This window comes from Bufo gargarizans, chromosome 2, assembly GCF_014858855.1.
Source record: "Bufo gargarizans isolate SCDJY-AF-19 chromosome 2, ASM1485885v1, whole genome shotgun sequence".
Lineage (NCBI taxonomy): Eukaryota > Metazoa > Chordata > Amphibia > Anura > Bufonidae > Bufo > Bufo gargarizans.
In genome coordinates this window covers 567,457,176-567,476,653 of record NC_058081.1, presented here as the reverse complement: position 1 = coordinate 567,476,653, position 19,478 = coordinate 567,457,176, and the positions used below count along the sequence as shown (strand labels likewise).

General features: G+C 46.0%; 1 protein-coding gene across 1 annotated transcript; it reads right to left on the bottom strand.

Moving 5' to 3' along the window:
• Positions 1–8,612: 8,612 nt before the first annotated feature.
• LOC122928642 (ferritin, higher subunit-like) lies at positions 8,613–11,944 on the bottom strand. The gene is made up of 4 exons (XM_044281682.1): positions 11,684–11,944; positions 10,402–10,548; positions 9,966–10,091; positions 8,613–8,954 (listed from the first exon to the last, which is right to left on the bottom strand). Exons 1-4 carry the CDS (start codon positions 11,783–11,785, stop codon positions 8,796–8,798), a joined length of 534 nt encoding a protein of 177 aa, XP_044137617.1. The 5' UTR covers positions 11,786–11,944; the 3' UTR covers positions 8,613–8,795.
• Positions 11,945–19,478: the final 7,534 nt, after the last annotated feature.

The following is a 19,478-nucleotide window of genomic DNA, read 5'->3' as shown; positions in this document are numbered from 1 at the left end:
CTCCTTTAGCTTCTCAGCCGCCGATTGCGCCTTGCTGGGGCCCATGTCGAGCTGCCTGGGCTTCCTCCTTCTCCTCTGCACTTGCCACTCAGAATTTGGCGTAGACAGCTTGGCAGGATTAATCAGGATTTAGTACAGGGAACGGAGCCGCTCTCAAGTGCGTGCGCTCATGCTGGCAGTGAGCCACGCCCCCCCCCCCCCCCCCGTGCTATTCCGTTTTGATATTTATTGTGCCCAGGGAACAGACTCATACCCTGTAAGCCTCCTGAGATATTTATTTGTGTTTTCCTCATCTTTATGGACTATTTTAGTTGCAGGTATAATAGTAGTACGCAGAGAAAATAATGTGTTACCCCATTTGATGCATTTTGTTGTTGCCTGAGATATACTCGCCTAACCCGTTTTATTCATAGGTACAAGAAGTACAAGAATGTGAGTTATGGCATTATTTCCCTATGCATGCTTCTCCTTTTTTGTATCTTTCAGGACGAGTCAAGAATGTGTTGAGGTCAACTTATATTTTACTATGGGGTTATGCAGCGTCCCACTACGTGTGTGTGGGCACTGCTTAAAAGCACTTTTTTTTTATTATTTAGAGCACTAGGTTGTCATTTATAACTTTGCATTATGTATCTGCAAAATCCCTGTTAACAGGCCTATTAGGTGCAATTTATACATCCCACCACTAGATGGGGATAAAGTTCAGGTCCTATATATATCCAGGTCAGGCCTCGTGAGGCAGTTCAGTTCAGATCAGTTCTGGTTAGTGGAAACAGTTCAGTTGAGACCACAGGTCAGTGTGGAGATCAGAGAGTGAAAAGGTGCAGATCTAGCACTTCAGCTCTAAAAAGAAGTCTCAGTCCAAGAGAGAAAGACAGACAGATTTAAATTCATCCAAAGGATAAAAGCCGTCATCCAGGCATAAAGGACCTTTCGGATAATTTTGGTGAAGGATACCATAGCCTCCGGCCACCTCACCAGAAGTTCCACTGACGTAAAAGTAACCCACTGCTCCAAAACCAAGAAACCTGACAAGCCTAAAACAGTGGATTTGCAGAATTAACTCTGTACCATCTAGAGACTGCATATTTGTACTACTGCAACTGAAAGACATCAAAAGTAAAAGTTGCATCTTACCACTGTCTACCTCATTATTACTACCTATGGTTGTACCACCATTAACGGTACTGGCGTCACAACAAAAACCATCAAGGGACTCAGCCACAACAAGCACCCTAAGCACCCCTAACATCAAGGGCACCTCGACAACCATCTTGGCTGATGCTTCCTACCGCAGAGCGTGCCCTGGAGGATTTTGTGCTGTCCACCTCAATACTGTGCTGCCAGCCCAGGGAGGCTATCTGCTAACTGTGAGTAAACTTATGAACTGTGTGTTATATCATTTGGCCCCTCATCGGTCCACTGTGCACCTCACGTGTTGCCCCTGCGACTGGCTGGCTGCAATCGTATCCTACAGATTGACATAAACCGATGCTATTTTTGATTAGCAGTGATGAAGTTTATGGTCAGCTTAATAGGGGTTGTAAATAACGAAACTCCTAACTACCACCCTAAACCTCAGGACGCAAACAAGCACTCATGATGTAATTTTCAAATGAATCTCACAAATACCAGCTACTGGTAGTTTAGGGTTCCTGCATCACCAGCTGTTCTCCAGTGACCTACAGAATATGGTGGTCTATATTAAAACACTTGGACAAAAAAAGGTTACTTTCACACTAGCGTTTCTATTTTGCGGTATAGAGATCCGTCATAGGCTGTCAATACCGGGAAAAAAAGCTTCCGTCTTGTCCCCATTCATTGTCAATGCGGACAAAACGTAATGCTCCAAAATGCATTCCGTTCCGTTTGGTTGCGTTCTCATACCGGAGAGAAAACCGCAGCATGCTGTGGTTTTCTTTTCGTCATGGGATACTGAGCAAGACAGATCCACAAGTCAATGGGGACGGATCTGTTTCAAGGGCTGGAGAGCCCTCTTCCTCAGGACCATTAACAATCAATTGTTAATTTCCTGAGGAACAGGGCGTTCCAGCCCTTGAAACACGATGACTACATTAAAATAAAGCTACTTTGATACCACTACGCTGGATATATGAGATCCTGCTGACCGCACCGGACAAGCGATCTAGTTCTTCTCTTCACTTGATGCATATTCTTCTCCCGGTTACCGCTCCTGGAGCGCGGGCATAGGTTTGCAGCAGCAGTCCAGGGTCCCATTCACTGGTCAGGTTGTAAACCAGCAAGGCGCTCTACAGTTGTTGCGACTCCTCACAACAAACAATGGTAAGCAGTATATAACTGTACGGCTTTATATATATCTATCGACATCACACATGTGGCGCTGCCTCTCTATCTTTTATATACCAACTGAGTTACAGCCATACTGTGATCTAGCTGTACAGCCTAAATGCACTTTTCCAAAAATCACTTAGTAGATATCTGCTGACAAGGTTTGGTGCAGTCATCTCTGTAAGTTAGAGGGGTGACATGGTCTTTAAATGCAATGCACAATGTTGTGCATTTATGGCAGCACAAGGATTATGGTTTTCTAGTACTGAGCCGTACAGCCTCCATGGGCTTCCATTTCATCCTTTGTCAGGTGATGGACTAAGCTAGTCACTCATAGGAGAAATGCTCCTGTGTAGAATACTTCTGTATATACCTGTTATCTGATAGAGGATGCCACCACTAATCTTTCCAGGTCATAAAGGAATACAATAGAAATTAAAGGGGTTGTCTCCCTTCAGGAAATGGCATTTATTATGTAGAGAACGTTAATACAAGCCACTTACTAGTATATTGTTATTATCCATATTGCTTCCTTTGCTGGCTGGATTGATTTTTCCATCACATTATACACTACTTGTTTCCATGGTTACAGACCACCCTGCAATCCATCAGTGGTGGTCATGCCTGCACAATATAGGAAAAAGCACTAGCGTATGTGTGCTCCCATGGTCCCAGCCACCAGAGAGGCTGACGCTTTTTCTTATAGTGTGCAAGCATGACCACCACTGATGGACCGCAGGGTGGTCTGTAACCATGGAAACGAGCAGTGTATAATGTGATGGAAAATTATAATTACACTTACCGGTACTACACTTACTTATTGGATTTTCCAGAACCCATGACAGCACCATAGAGAGAGATGGATCAGCCCCCACAACTGCACAGGAAGCCCCAAAGCAATCAAAAATGGAACACCCACTTCCTCCCTCAGTGTTGATTCCAGAGTAGATCAGTAGGAGTCGTACAAAATAGAATTCATATAACCTTATTCTTCCTTTTTCTTCTCACTTGAAGACAGTTCTCATCAACCATAAGCACCAGGGAGGGAATTAGAGGGGTGTTGTCATGGGTTCTGGAAAATCCAATTACCGGTAAGTGTAATTAGCATTTTTCCCTTCACCCATGACAGCACCATAGAGAGATCTAAAAACACCCCTAGGGAGGGATGTGCTTGAAAAGTAATCTTAAGCTATGAAGACCCCAAAAGCAAACAAGAGGTCCAAACTAGTGGGAACAATAAACATCCTAATGTATAATCGAGAAAATAGAAAAAAATCAGAGGCACTCACCAGTTGCAGATTTTCAACATAGCATCACTTTATTGTGACAATAGGTGCATGCTTTTACAGGGCTGAGGTGGACAGGCCTTTCACTGAAATAAAAAACCGCCTAGGCGGTGCGTGGCAGCGACGGCCGTTTCGCACAGTGTGTGCTTCTTCCGGCTACCTGAATGACGTGCACAGGTGTGCCAGCCCATTTAAAGAGGAGCGTGAGAATTAACCCTATATGGGGTAACTGGATCTCAATCGCAATTAAAGGCAACACCTGTGTACGTATACAACTGGAACAAAATCAAAAGCAATCAGTACAATTCAAATGAATACATTAAGGTAATTCCGATCGTTCAGACCTAGGGGTCCCATGACATCTGTGCGGATTATCTACCTTGCATTATCCACCTAGTACACGTGTTACAGAAAGCCATTTTGCAACCTTTGAAAAAAAGCTAAACAGGAAACTAATAATCACACAAACAGAAATAAAGGAAAATAAAAGAGATAAATTCCTACAGGATAAAAACGATTATGAGACCGGGAAGGTGTTTGATTGGGGGAGGAGAAGGCAACGTAGAAGACGACCACAAAGAAGAAATAAAACAGATTATTGGACAACCGATCTGGACTCCAGTGCTTCGGATGATCCGAATGCACAAACCGAGAAAACGTTAAAAAAACTCCACAAGAGGAGAACAAAGAGAGGCGGACGGAGAAGGAACAAGCAAAGTTCGAAAATCGATGAGCAGCAGGAAACAAGTGTCCTGGAAGCAATAACAGAGACTGATCAAATAGATGTGGGTGACTTAGTCATCAACTTGTCCGGAGTCGAATTGCCCCCGGACTGCACCTATGCCCTAGAGGGCTGGGGTTCAGCCTGGTTGAGCAATTTGACCGGAACACTTTTGAGATAGGGCGAGATCCCTGTAGCGGTTGGACATGAAAGCGAGATGCTCAAAACAATGTTTGATGAATCTGAGATTGCCTGTTTAGGGATCCTTGTCAATAGGGACCTGGATAAATGTGGAGAGGGGGAAGAGAAACAAGAAGGATTCACGGGTGGGATTAAGTCAACATGGTGCCCCCCCCATGCCTGCAGGCGGTGGCATAGATACCTTTTATAAAAGGATACTCCGAGATGCCAGGGCCCTTTTGTACCCTTGAGTTCCCTTTAATGTTAGTTCAGGGAAATTCGAGGCTATACGATGGTTGCGGTACCACCCTGACAACCTGCGGATAAGGGGGGGGGAGACATCGTTCTGATGTCCCGCAAGTATTACAGGTCCGAGGCCCTTAGACAGCTTGAGGACACAATTACATACCAGAAACTACATAATGACCCAGTTCCCACCCTGCAGCGACAACTTACGGATTTGTTGCAGAAATATATCAGCATTTGTTTCCTCGCTAGTAATAGTATAGACAAACTTGTACCAACATACCCCATGAGACCATCTTGGTATTTTTTGCCAAAGGTACATAAGTCACCCACCCGACCCCCCGGCCGCCCCATCGGGTCGGTGACTGAACCTTTGTCGAAGTACCTGGATTGGCTCTTGCGACCAGCCCTGAAGAAATCGGTCACATACCTCAAGGACACCAGGGACTTTCTTCTGGCACTGGAGGACCTCCAGTGGCAGGAGGATTGGAACCTGGTGTCATTGGATGTAGAAAGCCTATATACCCGCATTCCCCAGTGAGCGGGAGTAGGGGCAGTCGCAGATATGTTGAGATTAACTGATAAAGATGAGATGTATGTCCATTTTGTAGAAGAAGCACTGTTGTTCATCCTAAGCAACAATGTTTTCAGGTTTGGTGAACAATGGTATCGGCTGGTACACGGCACAGCGATGGGGACGCCAGTGTCGTGTACCTTTGCCAATATATACATTAACACCCTGGAAAACAAATATGTATTCAGCACAAGTAACCCCTTTCTACCTAACATCCAGATGTACCTGCGCTATGTGAATGATGTCTTCATGGTGTGCAGGGGAAGTCAAGCAACATGCAAAGATTTTGTGGCATATTTAAATCGCGAAAAAATGACATGAACATGTTTTTCACCTTGAACTTTGGGGGTGAGATTTTAGAATTTATTGATGTTCGTGTCATTATTCGCGACGGTGAGATCATAACAGAAGGTTTTCGAAAACCTACTGCTTCGAATTCCCTTCTACACCATGAAAGTTTCCATCCACGTAGCGTTAAGGAGGCCATACCATATGGGCAGTTCATGCGACTAAGACGCATTAACAGCTGCAATGAAGGCTATATGAGACAGGCTATAGAACAAAAAAATCGCTTGGTGAAGAGGGAGTATCCAGTAAGAATTTTGGATGCGGCTTTAAGTAGGGCAAGTACAAGAACACAAAAAGAGTTACTGCATCAGGGAGATAAGCCTGAAAAAGACAACAGATTTGTATTTGTGTTCAAATACAGCCCCATGGCCGATGCAATCAAAAAAATCATCTGACAATTGGGATCTATTAAAAAGTGAGAAATGTCTAGACAAGTTTACAGCCAGGAAACCCATCATTGCCTTTAGGAAAACGCATACCCTCAGGGATCAATTAGTAAATAGCCGCATGAAGTGTGAACAGTCTCCAAGTCAGTGGCTGAATGTGAAAAAACCTTCAGGGAATCATCGGTGCGGTAATTGCTCCTTCTGTGATCACATCCTCCGGGACAGAATTTTGTCCATAGGAGAAGTGTCACACACAATGAAGCAATTTTGCACATGCAAAACTACATATGTTGTGTACGTTGTCAAGTGTGAATGTGGGTCATTTTATATAGGAAAAACAATAAGACCTATGCTGGAGAGGTTCCGTGAACACCTCTATTCCATCAAGACCAAGAAGGGCTGCCCACGTTTAATAGACCATGTATGGCAGAAACACAGGGGTAACAAGAAATGCCTGGGTTTTTCCAGGAATTGAGGTGGTCCCACATTTGAAACAAGGAGGCGACAGACATTGCCTCCTGTTACAGAAAGAAGCAAGGTGGATAATCCACACAGATGCCATGGGACCCCTAGGTCTGAACGATCGGAATGACCTTAATGTATTCATTTGAATTGTACTGATTGCCCCCATGTAGGGTTAATTCTCACACTCCTCTTTAAATGGACTGGCACACCTGTGCACGTCATTCAGTTAGCCGGAAGAAGCACACACTGTGCAAAACGGCCATCGCAGCCACACACCGCCTAGGCGTTTTTTTTATTTCAGTGAAAGGTTTGTCCGCCTCAGCCCTGTAAAAGCATGCACCTATTGTCACAATAAAGTGATGATATGTTGAAAATCTGCAACTGGTGAGTGCCGCTGATTTTTTCTATTTTCTCGATTATACATTCATATTCGCTTTTGCAAAGCAGGCACCTCCGCATTGTCGCCTTATACCTGATTTACACAGAGGACAGCAATATGTTATTACTCAGCGTTTTATAAGGGGAGTGGTGCTGTCTGGACTATCTTTATTTGTGGTCAATAAACATGCTAACCTAGGAATTTTAACATTATACCTTAAACCAAGGATAATCTTATAAAATAAATCTTATATGGGTTTCTCATCAAGTGTTAACATAAATCATAACAGATTTAACAAAACATCTTAGAGAAGTACTTATCTTGACACAGAATGATCAAACTGAAGATGATTTCTAAACACCGATTCCTTTGGTGCAGATTATTGTCACGGTGGGTAATGAGGAAAACCCCCCACCGTATAATGTCAAAGGGATAAAGGGGAAGCAGCTAGGCCAGGACACCGGAATCAGGGAGCAGGTCACCTCCTAAAGCGTCCCTAATCCTCACCCTAACTCCTCACCGTATGAGCGGACCTGGATGGTAGGGCGGCTCATACCAGGATACCTTTGGCCCTGAGTCGCCCTGATAATCCCTCTTATAGGAGTAGGGGAGAGACGACCTGATCTTCCAAGACACGGAAGGACAGGAGTCTCAAATGGCCTAGATGCAGGGAAAAGAAGGAGACTGTATACAGTAACTAGAACGGCAGGTAAGCACACAGAAACACACTTACCTGCCGCAGCCACCACGACTGGAACCCATGCATAAGTACAGGAGCCCACACACCAAATAGGACACAGTACAAACAATACACACAGGTATCCAACACGCCAGATACTGCCTGGACCCCATGTCGCAAGGTGCACGGTTGCCCCAGGCAGCGCTGCATACAGGCTTATGGTTCACCCCTCCGGGAAACCAGCCCTCTTCCGGAGGTCCAACACACACAGGGAAATGCCTTGCACACATGCAGGGACAAACACCAACAACATCCCAGACATGTAACAACAAACAAGACGTACAACAAACCCTGAACATAAAGGCTACAAGGGAGACAAAGGAATGACATCGCAGATGACATTGATGTCCTATAAGGTGGCCCTCAAGGACTGGGCAGACAGAACACCCTGGACTGGAGCAGAGCTCCAGAACAGACGATGGCTGGAGTACCACTGACTCCAGCCAGGGAGCCACAGGTAATAAAATCCAAGTGACCACACCCAGTCAGGGAGTTAACCCTTCCAGCACTAGACAGATGGAGGATACAACTTAAAGGGGAAGTGCACACACGAGCATAAAAAGCAACAAGTTGCCGCAGGCAACAGCATGCGTGGCGACCATGTCACGGCGCACACAACAAAGGCCGTGACACTGCCCCTGCATGCTATAACAGCAACACGTTGCCACAGGTGACTGCAAGCATGGCAACAATGTAATGGCAGACAAAAGGTTGTGACAATTATATTCCGAGACAGATGTTTCTTCCTGCCTCAACAAAAGTTCCCCAGGCACGCCAACTGCACTGTTGAATCTTCAGGGACTTTGTTGATTGTGCACTTTGCTCAAGTTGGTAATGAGATGTCACATAAATGAAACAGTTTGGCCTGTACTAACCCATAGTAGAGTTCCTACATTGAACATCTTTACAGATAACACAAACTGTCCACCCCCCAGTAATCTGAAGACCATTTTATGAAGGACACAAACGCAAGAAGCATTAGAATGCAGAAAAACTTTATTGGAAAACTTGTTGACAAGCACAGTCACGTCTGCTTAGGCAAGAGAGGGATCACAAAAGGATTACTGGCCCACCACGAGTCAGGGGGTTGTGATATTCATTCCACAGAGACAGGGAATTGTAAATGCAGAATAGACTGGTAGTATCCATGTAGGAGACATCTTAGCTACTGCTCTCTCCCATGGTGTGCTTGTCGAACAGGTACTCGCCCATGCCGTTCTGTGGTACCCCAAGGCGTTTCAGGTTGGTGATGTAGTCTCCAAGTTGCTTAATAGCCTTTACCTGTTCTTCCAGGTACTCCGAATCCAGGAAGTCACAAAGCTGAAAGAAAAAGGTCAATTAATGCTATGTAAAAACTACTACCCTTATTATGAGAACCGGTAAAATTCAAGCCGTGATTAAAGAGCTAAGACTAGGAATAGAAATATGCAGCCGTCTTCTTTGGAGGAACAGTGCCACAGCTGTCCACAGGTTGTGTGTGGTATTGCAACTCAACCCAATGTATCTGAATTGAATGAAACTGCAACACAAGACAGGTGTGGTGCTATTTTGGAATTAAACCAACTTTTTTATCCTGTACTGTCCCATTAAAAACAAGGGAACGTTTTAAAGAAAAGGAAGAGTGAGCCATAAATGTTAAAGGGGTATTCCCATCACAGACCATGGGGGCATATCGCTAGGATATGCCCCCATTGTTTGATAGGTGAGGGTCCCTCTGGTCCCACCTACAACGAGAACAGAGCGGGGAGAGCTGTTTCTGGAGGACCCCGGATTTCCTGGGGTCTGTCCATCACCAATTTCTGCTCTAACAGAAGTGAATGGGAGTGAACCGCGCACACGCGGCCCCTGCTCCCATTCATTTCTACGGAGCAGACGAAAATAGCCGAGCCAGCGCCCGGCTATATCCGGCAGGCCCATAGAAATGAATAGAGGGCGGCTGCACTTGCGCAGTGTGCCCTCCGTTCATTTCCCTGCTCAGTTCTCAGTGTAGGTGCAGGTCCCAGAGGTGGGACCCACACCTATCAGAATATCCTAGCAGTATGCCCCTATTGTCTGCGATAGGAATACCCCTTTAAGCTTAAGATGGCATATTAATATCTGCTGAGTAAACATGCATGTAACACCTCGGTTCTCATTGTAGGTGCGGGTCTCAGAGGTGGTGGGAATACCCCTTTAAGCTTTCGATAGCAGATATTAATATGCTGAGTAAACACGCCTGCAACGCCTATACCAGGAGTTGTGCAATGGAAAAAAAACTAGAATTTAATGAGTATTCATGAGGGTGGGGAAGTTAACTAACCACAGAAGAACCAACTAAGCAGAGAAACTTACTTGAGGGTCAACTTTGTCAGAGGCCACCTTGTGAAGATCCAGAAGGGCCTGGTTCACAGTCTTCTCCAGCTGCAGAGCAGCCTGCATGGCCTCCAGAGTGTTGGTCCACTCATCAAGTTCAGGTTTCTATGAGACAAGACAGTAAGAATTATGAGCTTTAATGATCATCACTTTTAAACAAGACCTGGTCATTTGTCAGCTTAGGAGGAATCACGTCAAGATACATAGCCAACATTCACTTACTGGCCTCAGGTTTAAAAAGGGCATGAGGACGTGACAAACACTATAGAGTTGTACAGTTGTCTAGTCAGATAAGGTCCATATATAATCATGTGACCTAGTATGATATCTACATGAGTTATGCATTATTGGGGTCCACTAGAATGGTACTTATTAACAACTTCAGGTCTGGTCAAGGAACAAACAAAAGTCTCACCTTAATGTCCTGCAGGACAATGCGGCCCCCACGCTTGTTCTGATACTTCAGTAACTTCTCAGCATGCTCTCGCTCTTCATGGCTCTGTTCCTTGAAGAACTTCGCCACATTATGAAGGGCTACATCATCACGGTCAAAGTAGAAGGACTAAAAATAAGGAGAGGAATTTGTGTCAAGAAACATCCACTGTTATATATGTAGACAGGCTATTTATTAGGGATGTGCCACACAATTGCCTCAAGATCACTGTGTGCAGGAAGAGGACAAGTTGTTCTTATGAGCCGTGTGTCTAGGACTTGGAGGAATGTAATACTTTTCAACTCACTACATTAGTAGTGGAGTACACTGCCTCATTGTATAATTGCAACAGAGTTTTTATTGACATGAATGTATACTGTACACTATGAAGCCATGGAAATGTGCAACCTCAAAGACCAAACAACAGCAGCGAGAACCACAGATGTACATATCCAATCCAACCACTGATCAGTGTGCCAAGGGTAGATGCTCTTCTGCTATGGGCAATTTGAATTATATTCCCTTGGCAATAGGATTCTTTGAGTTTTTTCTTCCTGATAGGATCTTATGGTGCTTTCCACAGCAATTTTAGGTCCTTAACCTGTGCTACATCGGGGCATGCAATGTCCATTTTCACTAGTAGAGTTAGTGCACAAGCATTGATTTGGGGGTACTTTGATGAAGCTGGTGAAGAAACAAACATTCCTCCAAAGTCTAAGATCTTCCCACAAACATTCCTCCAAAGATCTTCCCAGGCTGCTTCATTCCTCCCTATGTGGACTTTGAATGCAAGCAATGCAAACAAACAAAGGAGTGGGCAGGGGTGAGGATCATGAGGTTTCCTTTCCCCAACCCATGATTTCCTTGTGTAATCACTGTGCAAAACACATTTCAGCCCAAGCATTTAGAGATAAGCAGTGTTGTCCTCATGAAGGAATTGTACAGGTTGTGTATTGAGATCTGTGCAAGGAGCCGATATCACTGGAGGGAGTTACAGATGGAGATGTTTGCAAGTCACGTACAAAGCAATGGGTGAAGGTGAAGATCAGAAAACAAGAGCTCTCAATGAAGCTGAAGCTCAGCACTGAACATCTTATGACCAAATACCTCCTACGGAGTTACAGGAAGACCCTCCAGCTTGCATATAAGGCTACCTGGACCTGCTGGCACTTAGCTTAAACATGCATGGTCACCATGAGACATAAGGTCCCACAACTAGAAGCAGCATACATCTAAATACTACAGGACATAAATGGGTACTCACCATGGAGAGATAGGTGTAGGAGGCATAGAGCTCCATGTTCACCATGCGGTTGATGGCAGCCTCGCAATCGCGGTGGAAGTTCTGGCGCACCTGGGATTCCATTGCGGCTTATTGATGGTTTTGGTGGCGCAAAAGGCAATAAAAAGTATCAATGCAAGAATAGAAGAGGTTGGAGGAAGGCGCTGAGGACTCAGAGAGTGTTCCGTTCAATCACTGTTGAAGCAAGAACTCTGCTCAGAGTCAGGGATGTTGTAACCCCAGCCCTATGGAGCTGGGTATTTATAGCCGGAGTCTGGGCAGGGCTTGCCTGCCCTTACATCATCCTGCTGGGACAATCATGTGCGGACCTGCTGCAGCCAACCAGGGCAGGAAGGGGGCCAAGCCTCCTCCAGATGTGACTGGTGCGGACTGTCGTTGACACAAAGTCATACAATGTTGCATTTCTAGTGTCACCTTACAGAAATCCAAGGCTTTATATCTCTCATTATGGGGGGTCCTCAGTGAAGCGACTTGTGCAATAGATATCCCTAAAAAATATTCCAATTACTGCATTTCCTTGAAGTTGTTATTATGGAGTGTGATTCCTGGGAATGACAGACTATTTCTATCAGTCAGTAAGTGGTCTGCAGAATACAGGCAGGGCTAATCTGGGACTGTATTCCGCTTTGAGGACAAGGATCTCAGAATGCTATGGGGATAAATTAACTACATATCACATTAATATTGCATTTCTAAAGAATTTTCACTACGTTTTAGTTGCTACGGACTAATCACACAGGCAGCGCCTGAGGGCCAAAGCCAAGCAGGGGCCCGCAGTCCCTTGGTCATTTAGAATACTAGCCAGGCTTAATACCCACTGTCCTATTGCAGCTACATAAATCGCTTAATGTGCCATTTATAAAATTCCATAGGCAGTTACTGGACTGGTGTGTGCCTCTGATTTCATGGAGGTTTTTCCCAGAGGTATTCCGCAGAAAATTATCATGGCGTGTTCTACCAGCATTTCCTGTGTATTGATGGCAGGAAAGCTGAGACCAGCAGGGACCTGGTAAGTATCAGAAAGGGACTGGCGAGGGATCAGCAAGGTATCGCTTCTAATATATTTTAACCTATTTTTTCATATGTACAGCACTATGGAATGAATGGCTCTTTAATAATTATTATTAATAATAATAATAATAATAATAATAACCTATTCTAACCACTTAGAGCGTTTTTTTCCCCCCATTGGACAATCACTTTAAATCTACAAACCCCATTACTCCGCTCTTAAAGGGGTTCTCTGGGCAACAGAAATCAGATCTGTGGGGGACCCCCACCAGTTAGCCGTTTAGGGCTGGCACGGAGCCATAAACTATGCATTGTATGGCGCTGGAGGTATACACTGTGTATTGGGCGTGTACCATGGCAGCCTGAAAAATGTGATTGTTGGGGACCACCACCGTTCTGAAATTGGTGGCCAATAAGTCATCAATATCTGTAGCCCGGAGAACCCCTTTAATACTTTCTCCTAATGGCCTGTTAAAACTTATATTGTTCATCTAAAGCCCCCTAGGACCAGTTGGACCACCAGCTGTGTGGCCAGCGCCATCTTGCCCTTGCGGACCCAATACGTATTCTAGCAGTTATGCCTACTCATCTTACTTTCTGATGCAGCATGGGGGATGGTGTAGTGCATTTGCTATTGACAGATATGAATATTATTATTAATATATTATTATAATATTAGAGTGCCCCCCCATAGCTATGATATCTGAGCTTTCTGAGGAAGAAGCCATTCAGCCCTCCCGTGATATTTTTCATTTTGTGACAGTAAATGACAGAACACTAAACATGTGACACAAGTATCAGAGATGTTCCATTGTGGGTCAAGCAGCCATGACTCAGCAGAGAGCACACAGCACGCAGGCGGTGTATGCAGAGCCCTCAGCCAGCATGACTAGGCAGAACTGGAGACATACTGCAGGAAGTAGGAGTGGTGCTGGTCGTCATGGTGACTGAGGAGGAAAGGCCAGGCCTGAGGCCTTGTAGCTGCTCCCGTCCTGTGCTTTACTGGAACTACAGCATTCCCCTGACTATTAAGCCCCTTTCACACGAGCGAGTTTTCCCACGCGGTTTTAATGTGTGAAATAAAGGCATAGCACCCGCACTGAATCCTGACCCATTCATTTCAATGGGTCTCATGAGTGAGAATCGCAGCATGTTCCATATTCTCCATTTTTCACGTAACTCTGGCCCCATAGAAGTGACTGGGGCTTCAGTGAAAAGTGCATTACAGTCCAGTTGCTAGGACATGTTTGTAAACCTTCAGTTTTTTTTTTCACGCATGTGAAAATATGCATCAAAACGGATTGCACCTGCGTGGAAACAACTGAACGCAATCGCAGAAAAACGCACCCTGAACACATCCTCAGCCAATCCGTATCATTCGTGTGAAAGAGGCGTAAGAAATACAACTAATCGAACCTGAGAATCAACTGGACACAAACCGCAGCATGCAGCGGTTTGTGTCCGGCCAGGTCTCTGCTTGTCTGCTGGAATTAGGGTTGCCGCCTTTCCCCCCCAAAAAATACTGACCAAGTTAAGCTACACCCCAAAGGTGTTAAGTTGCTATGTGGCTCCCAGTAACAGTAATGCCCTCAGTAGTACGCTCCAGTACTAGAAATGCTCCCAGTAGTGCCCCCCAGTACTAGTAATGCCCCCAGTATTGCCCTAAAGTAATAGTAATGCCCCGAGTAGTGCCACCCCAGTGATAGTAATGCCATTTCTTTTCTTTGTGCCAAACAAAAAAAAAACTCACCTCCTCCATTTGATTGTGTCGTGGTGAACGCTCGCTGCTGACTGGGAGCTCAGGACCTGCATGATGATGTTTCAGGTCCTTCCTGAGCTTCCAGTGGCGCGATCAAATGGAGGAGGTGAGTAAGGGGGGAGCAGGGGGTTAAAGGCTGTACTAATGAGCACCCCACAATGGAAGCACGCATTAACAACAGTCCATATAGGATAATACCAGCAATTATTATTGCCAATAGAAAAAAAAATACCGGCACCGGCAGGGCCACTAAATTACCGGCCGGGTGGCAACCCTACTCCCAGCATGTCTGGACAATTATTATGTAATATAGGAGCACATTACAAGAGGAGACTACTATATTTCCCAGCATATCTAGGCCATTATGTAATATAAGAGAACATTACAAGAGTTATAAGAGGAGAGGACTAAAACTCCCAGCATGTCTAGACCATTATTATTTAATATCAGAGCACGTTACAGTAGTTATAAGAGGACTATAACTCACAGCATGTCTAGGTCATTAGAATGTTACATCAGCGCATGTTACAGGAGAAAGTGTAAGAGGAGAGGGCTACAACTCCCAACATGTTTAGGCTATTATAATTTTATACCAGATCACATAACAGAAGGCATTATAAGAGGAGAGGACAACAACTCCCAACATGTCTAGGCCATTATAATTTTATATCAGAACACATTACAGGAGTAGGTATAAGAGGACTATAACTCCCAGCATGTCTGGATTGGCTCGGACTGCCCACAGGGGTACAGATGAGCCCCCCGGTGGGCCCATGACCAAGATTGGCCCCTAGTCTCCCACCCCCACAAGTGGCACATAACACAGTAGACTTACTGCACTACATACGTATATACAATGTACAGCACCTCAGCCTATGTTCATATAAAACACTTGATAGATTATTAAAGAAACTCCCCAGTGTATTGTTATAGACACGATCAGAGCTGAGATGACTTCTAGGTATAGAGGAACGCTGCCAGTGTCCTCTTCTCCCCAGGACCTACCTTCTCAAAGCTGCTGCAGGGACCCCCATATTCAATCATCTGGTAGCATCTTGCTGCTGTGTGAGCAGGTAATATCTGACTGTATCCGTACAGTGGGCCTTAGGCATCTGAGTCTGACATTGTGGCTCGACCATTATTATTTAATAGAGCACATTACAGGAGGCAGTAAAAGAGGATGGGACTACATCTCCCAGCATGTCCAAGCCATTATTATGTAATATCCAAGGTCAATATACAGTGGTGGATCCAGAGCCTGGTCTCGGGAGGGTCACTTCCAGGTTATTTTCTGTCCGCCGCCACAAAACAATGGTGCTTATAGAACAGACTACACAGCGTAGAGGTATACTGTATATTGCAGGGGCCCCCCAGAGCGGATAGCTTGGGGGACACATGGGGACATGGGCATTTTCCTGTCAGGTGGTTTTAATGTTCTGGCAGTTTTAGTATTTCTGTGTGGTTGCTTTCCCCCCCCCCCCCCTCCCTCTCTTATGTTGACAGGTCCTGGTTTTATCCGGATCCAGCTGGTTCTGTCAGATGTTGGATATTGACAGCTGTCAGATGCCAAGAAGATGATTGGCCAGTTGTCCAGCGGCGGGAAAATCCTCAGCAGCTGATTGGGGAAGCAGTCCTGTAGCTTGGACCCCTGTGGAAAAAAAAGACGGGACATCGCTATCAGCTGCTGCAGTGTTAAGAAGATCCGGACCTGAGCCCCGCCCACCCTTCCCTTTTTTCAGTCGTGTTGCTTATTAGGGGGTAAAAGTCACCCAATCTAATGCTGGGTGGGCTTGGTGGTCATTGGTTTTATTGGTCTAATACTTGATCTTGGTTCATGGTTTATTAAAGATTCACTGGTTCATTAAATTTCGGTAACCCCATAATGAAGCAACACGGCCTAATTTCTCCAATTAAGTGTTTGGTTTCTTATTTACTGGTTATAGTTATGGTTGGGTCATGTGGGGCACAGTGTAGAGGTATACTGTATATTGTGTGGCACAGTGTAGAGGTATACTGTATATTGTGGGGCACAGTGTAGAGGTATACTGTATATTGTGGGGCACAGTGTAGCGGTATACTGTATATTGTGTGGCACAGTGTAGAGGTATACTGTATATTGTGTGGCACAGTGTAGCGGTATACTGTATATTGTGTGGCACAGTGTATCCTATATGTGTATAACAAACACTTTTCACATGAAAACTTACAATTACCGATACTTGGCTTGGCCCTTGGGGATCTTGGACACCACTTCAACAATTTGGCTGGGGGGCTAGGTGGAGCTGATGTTGTGTTTTATCCTAATGAGAAATACTTCATAATAAGGATTTGGAGAAGGGGCAGAGGGATAGAAGAGCAGGGAGAGGCTGGTGCTGCTACTAGGGGGCTCATATCATGGGGGAGTAATAAAGCCCACCATAATGCCCTCCCCAGTAGAAAAAATTATCCTTATAAATGTGACAGTGCAAACAATACCCCCTTGTAATGGCCCCAGTTGAGCTAATGTCCACATAGTGCCCCCATAATGTGCCAGTATAAAATACCCCTATATAGTGCCCCCAGTAAATGCCCCCATAGTGCTCTTCTCCCCTCTTCCTCCTAGTGCCCCCTATAATGTACCAGTATAAAATGCCCCATATATAGTGCCTCAGTAGATGCCCTCAGTGTCCCCCATAATTTGCAAATATAAAATACCCCTTCTTAGTGCCCCCGTAGATGACCCCATAGTACTCCTCTCCCTTAGTGCCCCCCATAGATGACCCCATAATAACAAAAGCCCCCCCCCCCTTCCGGCCTGTGTCCCGCGCTGTACGGCTCAAGCGGCGCGATGATGCCATCGCGCCGCCTGCACCGGCCTCTGATAGGCTGCCGGCCTAGTGTCGGCAGCCTATTAGAGGGACAAGGAAGGGACACTTCTCTCCCTCCCCTGCCCCACTGTAGCACAGCCATCTGTATTGCTGTCCTGAGGACAGCGATACAGATGACTATGGAGATGAACGCTTCCACAATGAAAGCGCTCATCTCCCTGTGCCCTGCAGCCGCCGCCCCCCACTTTTCACCAGGGCCGCACCGACAGCTCGGGGGGGGGGGGGCAATTGCCCCGTTGCCTTCCCCCTGGATCCGCCAACTCCCAGCATGTCCAGACTATTTTTATGTAATAGAGGACAATACAGGGAGGAGGCATAAGAGGAGATAACTACAACACCCAGCATTTCCCCTTGCTCTTAGGTCTCCTGCACACGAACGTGTGCACCCTGTGGCCGTGCTGCGGCCTGGAAAATGGGGGCCGCAATACACAAACACCGACCGTGAGGCAGCCGCAGTGGATCGCGGACCCATTCACTTTAATGGGCTCGAAATCCGCCCATTCCGCAAAAAAAAGGACATGTCCTATCTTTTTGTGGAACAGAAGTACAGGACGAAACCCCATGGAAGCACTCCGTAGTGCTTCCGTTCCGCACCAGTCCACATCTCAGGATTTGCGGGCCCATTGAAATGAATAGGTCCGCATCCGTGATGCGGAATGCACACTGAAGAGTGCCCATGTATTGCGGATCTACAAATGCAGTACGGCAATGTGCAGAAGGCCTTACACTGAACCCATCTGTCCAGGGCCGTCTTTACCAAGGGGCAAAAGGGGCAGCTGCCCCGGGCCCAGTTGCTCCTGGGGGGCCCAAGGCAGCTGCCTCTTGAGCCCTGCTAGCTACTGCCCCGGGTGTCAAACTGTCTGTGTACATTAACGTTGTGATCTAGGACCTTAATGACATCATCACCATGTGACCAGTAACCTAGCTTTTTTGTGTGAAGATTACATCAGAAAAAGGTGACAGGGGCTGTTATGTTAATATACTGTAAACTACTGTATAGTGGGGTGCTGTATATTGTGTGGGGGGCTGTATATTGTGTTGGACTGTATACTGTGTGATGGGCTGTATACTGTGTGGGGGGCTGTATACTGTGGGGGGGGGCTGTATACTGTGGGGGGGGCCTGTATACTGTGGGGGGGGGGCTGTATACTGTGGGGGGGCCTGTATAGTGTGGGGGGGCCTGTATAGTGTGGGGGGGCTGTATAGTGTGAGGGGGGCCTGTATACTGTGGGGGGGGCTGTATACTGTGGGGGGGGCCTGTATACTGTGGGGGGCCTGTATAGTGTGAGGGGGGGCCTGTATAGTGTGGGGGGCTGTATATTGTGGAGTGCTGTACTGTATACTGTGGGGGTCTGTATACTGTGGGTGTGGTATAGTGTGGAGTGTTATACTGCTGTACTGTATAGTGTGGGGGGCTGTATAGTGTATAGTTTGGGGTGCTGTATACAGTGAGGTGTTGTATACTGTGAGGTGTATACTGTGGGGTGCTATACTGCTCTACTATATACTGTGGGGTACTGTATAGTGTGGGGTGCAATACTGCATACTGTGTGGTGCTGTATACTATAGGGTGCTATACTGCATACTGTGGGGTGCTGGGGTGCACTGTAACACTAGGGTGAGTCGAGCCCTGGTTTCCTTCCTGCAGAGCGGTGCCCACTTCCAGCCTGAGCCCAGAACACTGATCCTGAGCCGCTGGAGTCTTCAGAACTGGAAGTATTTACAGTCATTCACTGTACTCTACCAGATGTGTGGATTTTTTGTGTGTGTGTTGTGGTGGAGGGCGTGATTGCCTGCTAAGGTGTGGGAAGGTGTGGGAAGGCGGGATCCAGGGGGCCCAAGTAAATTTTTGCCCAGGGTCCAATCAATATTAAAGACGGCCCTGCATCTGTCTTCACTTCTCCTCAAATGCTGCCATGACAGGTCTTTAGCAGGACTCCTCTGCACTGCTTAGCTCCGTCCCTGAACAGGTCACATGATAATGATGTCATCACAGGTCCTTCAGCTATGAAGATGCTTCCGGTGTTGGACTTTTATACAGAGGGGCATCACAAAATAAAAATACCAGCAAAAAAAAAATTATAATAAAAAAAAATACCGGCATCGGCTTTCATAACAA

Excerpts from the sequence above, each read along its gene's own strand:
- LOC122928642 (XM_044281682.1), bottom strand. The coding sequence starts at position 11,785 with ATGGAATCCCAGGTGCGCCAGAACTTCCACCGCGATTGCGAGGCTGCC. Across the intron at positions 10,549-11,683 it reads CCTACACCTATCTCTCCATG|TCCTTCTACTTTGACCGTGA; the intron begins GTGAGTACCCAT and ends CCTTATTTTTAG. Across the intron at positions 8,955-9,965 it reads CTGACAAAGTTGACCCTCAA|CTTTGTGACTTCCTGGATTC; the intron begins GTAAGTTTCTCT and ends TTTTTCTTTCAG.